The sequence below is a fragment of the Nicotiana attenuata genome, unplaced genomic scaffold, assembly GCF_001879085.1.
Source record: "Nicotiana attenuata strain UT unplaced genomic scaffold, NIATTr2, whole genome shotgun sequence".
NCBI lineage: Eukaryota > Viridiplantae > Streptophyta > Magnoliopsida > Solanales > Solanaceae > Nicotiana > Nicotiana attenuata.
This window is the reverse complement of record NW_017671194.1, coordinates 118003-126408: the sequence shown is the minus strand read 5'-3', so window position 1 is coordinate 126408 and position 8406 is coordinate 118003. Positions and strand designations below refer to the sequence as shown.

Below are 8406 nucleotides of genomic sequence, written 5' to 3'. Positions count from 1 at the left end.
CTTCCACCCATTTTGAGAAATAGTCAGTCATAATTACAATAAATCTAGCTTTACTTGGCGCCGTCGGTAGGGGTCCGACTATGTCCATTCCCCACTTCATGAACGACCATGGTGACAAGACTGAATGTAGCTATTCACCAGGTTGGTGAATCATCGGTGTGAATCTCTGGCATTTGTGGCATTTTCGGACGAATTCTTTGGTGTCTTTCTGCATGCTGTCCCAATAGTAACCTGCTCTGATCACCTTTCGGACTAAAGAATCGGCACCTGAAGTGATTTACGCAGGTGCCCTCGTGGATTTATCAGAGCACGTAATCTGTGCCCCCGGCCCCAGACATATTGCTATGGGCCCATCAAAGGTTCTCCTGTACAGAGTTCCATTTTCATCGAGCGAGAATCAGACTACTTTGGTTCGCAGAGCCCTCAACTCTTTTGGGTCCGCAGGTAACTTCCCACTTTTCAAATAATCGATATATTTGTTTCTCCAATCCCATGTCAGGCTGGTGGAGTTGATCTCGGTGTGGCCTTCCTCGATCACTGATTTGGATAGCTGAACAACAACCTCGTGAAGTAAGTTATCTTCCTCGACATATGACCCCAGGTTTGCGAGGGCATCGACCTCGCTATTCTATTCTCGAGGTATGTGGACCAGGGTCCATTCTTTGAAGCGGTGCAGTGTGACTTGAATTTGGTCTTGGTATATTTGCATCCTGTCTTGCCGAACCTCGAAGCTCCTATTTACCTGATTTACTACCAGAAGAGAATCACATTTTGCTTCGATGACTTCTGTTCCTAGGCCTTTAGCCAGTTCCAGACCTGCAATCATAGCCTCATACTCGGCTTCGTGGGTGGCTTTTGGACTATACCGAATCCGGACCCTTTCACGTTCGAGGCGCCATCGGTGAAAAAGGTCCATACCCCTGAAAGATGTGCCCGTTTTTAGTAGAAGTTCTTTCTCTACCTCGGGCACGAGGGCTGGTGTGAACTCGGCCACAAAATCTTCCAGGATCTGGGACTTGATAGCCGTTCGGGGTTGGTAATCGATATCGTACCCCCCGAGTTCGGTCTCCAATTTGGCCAGATGAACTGACAGTCTGGGCTTATGCAATATGCTTCGGAGAGGATATGTTGTTAAAGCACAAATACGATGGAAATGGAAATAAGGTTTTAATTTTCGAGATGTACTTATTAATGCAAGAGCTAGCTTTTCTAGGTGCGGATACCTGGTTTCGGCATCTCCCAGGGTCTGACTTACATAATAGACAGGGAATTGTGTACCTTGCTCTTCTCGAACCAGTGCACCGGTTATCGCTACCTCGGACAAGCCAGGTACAAATACAACGTCTCATCCTCCTTTGGGGTGTGGAGTAAAGGTGGATTTGTCAGGTATCGCTTCAACTCCTCTAAAGCATGTTGGCATTCCGGAGTCCATTCGAAACTGTTTTTCTTTTTAAGTAGGGGAAGAAATGGTGACTCCTATCTGATGACCTTGATATGAATCGGCCCAAAGCTGCTATTCGTCCAGTCAACCGTTGCACGACCTTTACATTGTTCACCACTGTGATCTCTTCGATGGCTTTGATTTTATCGGGATTGATCTCAATCCCCTTGTTTGACACCATAAAGCCTAAGAATTTGCTCGAAGACACTTCGAGGGCTCATTTCTCGGGGTTGAGTTTCATGTTGTAGCTTCTGAGGATGTCGAATGTCTCCTGCAAATGAGTTAAATGGTCCTCTGCGCGCAGGGACTTAACTAACATATCATCAATGTAAACTTCCATGGAATTGCCTATTTGGTTTTCGAACATCTTATTAACTAGGCGTTGGTATGTGGCTCCCGCATTTTTGAGCCCGAAGGGCATTACATTATAGCAATACATACCGTACTTCGTGATGAACAAAGTCTTTTCCCTATCCTCAACCGAGTACGCATCGAGAAAGGTGAGGATCTCGTGGCCGGCTGTAGCATCGATAGCATCAATCAATCGGTCGATGTTGGGAAATGGGAATGAATCTTTGGGACATGCTCTATTCCACATTCTTAGCTTATTCCTCTTTTCGGGAACCATCACCACATTGGACAACCATTCGGGATATTTTACTTCCCAAATAGATGCTATTTTGAGGAGTTTTGTTACCCCATCCTTGATGAACGCGTGTTTTACCTCGAACTGAGGTCTTTTTTTTTGCTTCACCAGTTTGAACCTGGGGTCGACACTTAGTCGATGGGTGGTTATTTCCGACGGGATCCCTGTCATATCTAAATGGGACCATGCAAAGCAATTGATGTTATTAATAAGGAACTGGATGAATTTTCTCCTGAGTTCGGGGGTTAATCCTGTTCCCAGGCATACCTTCCGATCTGGGAGATGCTCGATCAAAACGGCTTGTTCCAGCACTTCAACCGTTGATTTTTTTGTATCTTATTCTTCGAGGAAATGAAGGTTCGGGGGGCCAGAAAGTCTTCTTCATCGTTCTCGGGGGACTGTTTGTCCTCCGGCTCCTCTGAGGTGGAGGGTATCGAGGTAGGTGGCTCCTCATGAACCGCAAACATCTCCCTCGCCGCATGTTGTTCTCCATATACTGTTTTTATACCATCTTCTGTTGAAAACTTTATCTTCTGGTGAAGAGTTGACGGTACTGCCCTCATGTTCTATATCCATGGTTTTCCAAGTAATGCATTATATCTCATGTCACCTTCGACGACATGAAACTTTTTGTTTCGAACTGTATCAGACACGTTGACCGGGAGGGTGATCTCCCCGTTCGTTGTTTCACCAGCCATGTTAAAACCGCTGAGGACTCGGGAGGGGGTACGATTTGATCGAGAAATTCGAGCTGCTCCACCGCCTTCTATTTGATTACGTTGTCCGAGCTACCTAGATCCACGAGTACACGTTTAATTTGAATGTTATTCAAGAGAAATAAAATTACCAGTGCGTCGTTATGGGAATGAGGTAGGGTCTCGAAGTCCTCTTCACTGAAAGCAAGGATGTCCTCGGGCATGCGGCCCCGGATTTGTCCTTCCGTTTCGACGGAAACCTTTGCCCGCTTGATCACGAGTCCTTGGGGAACGTCGGTCCCTCTAATGATCATATGAACAACGTGCTGGGGTGTTTCCGTTCCGTTTCTCCCGTCTGCCTCTCTTTCTTCTCGAGCTGGATTTTTCTGAGCTCTCTGTTGGCTCTCTTTGCGTATACTCCTATTGGTATGAGAGCTTATATCGACATGTTGGGTATTTCATGAGGCCATGTCCACGGGAATTGGTCCTGGTGCATCCTCAAGGTTTCGTGGTGGTACACCAATACCTGGAACAACTACACAATTCTCTCCACGGTCCTCAGAACCGTTGTCTCCTGTGCATTCACTGAGTTTGACATTTTGACCTGAAATCACAGATTCTTGGACAAGAAAAAGGGTGAAAGATAACTTGCGTTATGTATTAAACCAGCAAGAAAACAATCACAATTATTTTTAGCCCCACGGTGGGCACCAAACTGTTTACCTTCAAAATGGTAATTACAATTAGATTTGATTTTGTAGTTCTAAAAATATGTGATTTATTTTAATACTAGTTATTAAGCAATGGATGCTAAGTGTGAGTTTAGAAAATAGGATAAGAGCTTGAAAATAAAGTATTAAACAAACCGAATGGTCCAGACTCGGCGCCTCAAGCTGGAAAATATGGGGCCTCGAGGTTGAGCTAGGCGTTAGACTCTTGGCCGGTCGGTGGAGAACTAACAGTTATAAAGGCCTTGATGAGGCCTCTTTATTATCATAATGAACAATAAATGAAGAACAATCACTGAACATACAATAAACGTAAGCAATAAATGTAAGTAATAAGATGAAAAGAGAATATGTTTAAGTTAGAGAGCAGAGAATGTTCTTGTTCTTGTATTCAATGTAGTGTGTTGTCCCCTTATACAAAACAGCAAGGTTCTCCTTTATATAGGAGGGGAAACCCCACCATAATACATGAGTAATTATTAGAAAGAAAATATAGCTGGTACAGCTATTCGCTAGTTTTGGTACAAAATAGTGCTTCTCTTGCAGGTTTTGTCGGCTTTGATCACGCGCCTTGGGAACTTTCCGCTCGCCCACGATAACCATCAATTTGCACCGCCCCTAGGTCGGTCATAAAGGATCCTCGAGGACGAACCCCGAGTTGTGCCTCGGGCCTTCAAGGTGAAACTTCAGCGAGGTACAACGGTCGTAAAATCGGGCTCTCCGATTTTAGCCGCGTACAAAAGTTTATTCGGAAGGAATACTGAGATTATTACATATTTTTCATGCACTTCATTCATTTATACATGTGCATTGACCCATGACCAGATGGTGTTATATACCCGTATTTATATGTATATGTATACATGTATATGGGATATGGGAAAAAGGTTACGGCGTTATATACGCACAAACACCTGATCAGTTAGTATATGTTGATGATGTTGCCCACAGTGGCCGAGACGATATGATGGGATGCCCTCAGAGGCTTGATGATATTCTGTACACCTATACCTATGCATGACACAACATTAATATGCACATGCATGACATTATAAATGTTTCAGGATTTATAAAGTTATTCAGATTTATAGATAGATTTCTTTATTCCATGTTTCATCTATGTCTCTTATGTACTGATTTTCATGACTTACATACTCAATACCTTATTCGTACCGATGCCTTATTTCCTGGGGCCTGCGTTTCATGCCCGCAGGTGCAGGTAGGCAAGTCGACGGTCCCCCTTCTTAGGATCCTTGATCAGCGAGAGTTGGCATGCTCCACTTGATCTGGAGCTGCTTTTGATTTTGGTACGATATATATATATATATATATATATATATATATATATATATATATATATATATATGGGTATGATGTGGCTTAGTCCCATCTTTGTACAATTGTATTTCTATTAGAGGTCTGTAGACAAAGGTGTACAGTTGGATAGTATGTGGCCTTGTCGGCTTTCGGTTTTGGGTATATAGTTGTCTATCGCGGCCTTGTCGGCTCGCCCACTGTAATCCGCACGTATATGTATATATTTCTTTTGGACAGGTTTTCCTCGTGCATGTTACTCTCGTAATTCAGCAGATATTATTCATGTTTATATCTTAGTTGCATGCTTAAGTGTGTTCGACAGGTAGGACTCGGGCACTCGCGGCCCATCGGTTTGGGTCGTGACAAAAGTGGTATCAGAGCAGTTCTGTCCTAGGATTGTCTACAAACCATGTCTAGTAGAGTCTTGTTTATGGGTGTGTTGTGCACCATACTTACAGATAGGAGGCTACAGGACATATAGGATGTTTCCTCTCTTATTATCTTAGATCGTGCAATATAAGGATTCATGTTCCTAACGATATGCTATATTTTCAGCGATACCTCCAAAGAGTACAGCCGCCCAGAAGGGATAGTCTGTGGTTGGCGAGACTAGTAGTCGAGCGCCACGAGTTACCAGGGCTCGGAGAGAATCTCATTGTGAGATTCCATCTCAGACTTCACATACCCCGCCCTTTCTAGAAGAGCTCCAAGGGGCAGTAGCTCCAGCGCCTGCCCTATACATTCAGCACCTTAGCCAGATACACCGGGATCAGGAGATGAGAGATGCTATTCAGCTATTAACTCGATTAGTAGCTGCGCTGGCTCGACGTCAGGAGGTAGGTATTGGTCATGCAGATAGGTCTGTCAGTGCGAGAGTTCGTGGCTTCATTAATCTAGACCCTCCGGTATTCACTGGAGCAGATCCAAACGAGGACGCTCAAGTATTTATTGATAGAGTACAGAGGACGTTAAGGGTAATGAAGGCCACTGCGACTAAGTCAGTTGAGCTAGCTTCCTATAGACTTCGAGATGTTGCAGTTGATTAGTGTGAGTCTTGGGAATTGTCTAGAGGTGAGGATGCCCCTCCAGCAGTATGGCAAAAGTTTACAGAAGCTTTTCCTCATCATTATCTGCCACCAGAGCTTAGATGGGCCAGAGTTGATAGGTTCTTGACCCTTCGGCAGGGTAACATGAGTGTTCGGGAGTACAATCTTCAGTTTGATTCATTGGCTAGGTATGCTCCCACTATTGTATCTAAGATGGAGGATCGGGTTCACCGGTTCGTGATGGGATTAGATCTGCACTTGCTTAACGATTGTATGTCGGTCTCACTTCAGCTGGATATGAATATTTCTCGTATTCAGGCATACGCTCAGGGTGTAAAGGAGCGTAAGCAGAAGCAGAGGATGAATCCTGAGCATGATAGGGCCCAAAATAAGAGAGCGAGGTATTCGGGTCCTTCTGGTGAGTTTTGAGGTGGTCAGAGGCAACAGTACCCGAGGTATCAAGCCCAACCATCGGTTAGTGCACCCCCTCAGTTTGGTGGTAAGAGATTTGATCGTTCCACATATTCATGGTCTGGTCAGAATTTTAGGGCCTTAGGTCCGCAATATAGGGGTGAATCAAGTCAGATTTGGCCGCCCTTGCCACGATGTGCTCAGTGTGGTAAGCAACATGCTGGGCAATGCCGTATGGGATTGGGTGTTTGTTATACTTGTGGTTATCCAGGCCACGTTATGAGGGATTATCCAATGAGAGGTGATGCAAGCATGGCTTAGCCAGCAGGATCTGTAGCTGGCTCGTCATCATCAGTACGCCCCCCATGTGCATGTTTCACAAGCACCAATGAGTCGTGGTAGAGGCAGAGGCAGAGCATCTAACTCGAGCGGTCCTCAGAACTGCATTTATGCATTGGCAGGACGACAGGATCAGGAGTCATTGCCTGATGTGGTTACAGGTATATTATTAGTCTCCTCATATGATGTATATGCACTGATTGACCCAGGTTCCACCTTATCATATGTTACTTCGTTGATTGCTAGTAAGTTTGGAATAAAACCTGAATTGGTTAAACCTTTTGAGATGTCTACACCTGTTGGGGACTCAGTGATAGCTAAGCGAGTATATAGGGGTTGTATAATAGTAGTTCATAGTCTAACTACCATAGCGGACGTAATCGAGTTAGATATGGTAGAATTTGATGTTATAATGGGTATGGATTGGTTGGCTTCTTTTCATGCCAACGTTGATTGTAAATCAAAGATAGTCCGATTTTAATTTACAGGGGAGCCTGTTATGGAGTGGAAAGGTAATACGGCGTCGCTGAGAGGTAGATTTATTTCCTATCTCAAGGAAAGGAAGATGATCAGAAAGGGCTGTATTTATCACTTAGTTCGGGTTCTAGATGTGGAAGTAGAGTCACCAACCATTCAGTCCATCCCTGTAGTTAATGAGTTTTCCAATGTTTTTCCCGATGAGCTTTCGGGTCTTCCGCCAGAGCAACAAATTGAGTTTTCTATTGACCTACTATCAGATACTCATCCAATATCTACTCCTCCCTATAGAATGGCCCTCGCAGAGCTGAAAGAGTTGAAGGAACAACTAAAGGACTTACTTGAAAAAGGCTTTATCAGACCAGTACATCACTGTAGGGAACGCCTGTGTTATTTGTAAGCAAGAAAGATGGTTCCTTACGGATGTGTATTGATTATAGATAGTTGAATAATGTGACGATCAAGAATACGTACCCACTCCCGAGGATTGATGATTTAGTTTATCAGTTGCAAGGTGCCAAGTGTTTTTCAAAGATAGATTTGAGGTCCGGGTACCATCAGGTAAGGGTTAAGGAGGAAGATATTTCAAAGACGGCATTCAGGACCAGGTACAAGCACTTTGAGTTTCGTGTTATGTCATTCGGTTTGACCAGTGCCCTAACAGTATTCACGAATTTGATGAACCGTGTGTTCAGGCCCTTTTTAGATCTGTTCGTAATTGTATTTATCAATGATATATTGGTATTTTCGCGTTCAGAGGCTGAGCATGCAGATCATTTGCGTACTGTGCTCAGAGTTCTACAAAAAAGGAAGTTGTATGCAAAATTCTCTAAATGTGAATTCTAGTTGAACTCTATAGCTTTCCTTGGGCATATCATTTCGGGTGAAGGCATCCGGGTGGATACGCAAAAGATTGAGGCAGTGAAGACTTGGCCTAGACCCACAACCCCGACGGAGGTTTGTAGATTTCTCGGTTTGGCAGGTTATTACAGAAGATTTGTAGAGGGATTTTCTTCCCTTTTGGCACCTTTGACAAAGTTGACTTAGAAGGGAGAAAAGTTTCAATGGACTGATGCTTGCAAACGGAGTTTCCAGGCATTAAAGGACAAATTAACTTCAACACCGGTTCTAACGCTCCCAGAAGGAGCTGATGGTTATGTGATCTATTGTGAAGCATCAGGCATTGGATTGGGTTGTGTGCTTATGCATCATGGTAAGGTTGTAGCTTATGCTTTTAGACAACTAATAAAGCACGAAAAGAACTACCCGACCCACAATTTAGAGTTAGCCACGGTGATTCATACAC

At 44.1% G+C, this 8406-nt stretch overlaps 1 protein-coding gene across 1 annotated transcript; it reads left to right on the top strand.

The window, feature by feature from the left end:
* Positions 1–5603: 5603 nt before the first annotated feature.
* On the top strand, positions 5604–6605 carry LOC109206585. The gene is made up of 3 exons (XM_019369421.1): positions 5604–5801; positions 6165–6274; positions 6422–6605. Exons 1-3 carry the CDS (start codon positions 5604–5606, stop codon positions 6603–6605), a joined length of 492 nt encoding a protein of 163 aa, XP_019224966.1.
* Positions 6606–8406: the final 1801 nt, after the last annotated feature.

Coding starts and splice junctions, on each gene's coding strand:
- LOC109206585 (XM_019369421.1), top strand. CDS start 5,604: ATGAGAGATGCTATTCAGCTATTAACTCGATTAGTAGCTGCGCTGGCT. Junction 5,802..6,164: donor GAGTACAGAGGACGTTAAGG/GTAATGAAGGCC, acceptor GTCTCACTTCAG/CTGGATATGAATATTTCTCG. Junction 6,275..6,421: donor GCCCAAAATAAGAGAGCGAG/GTATTCGGGTCC, acceptor TCAGAATTTTAG/GGCCTTAGGTCCGCAATATA.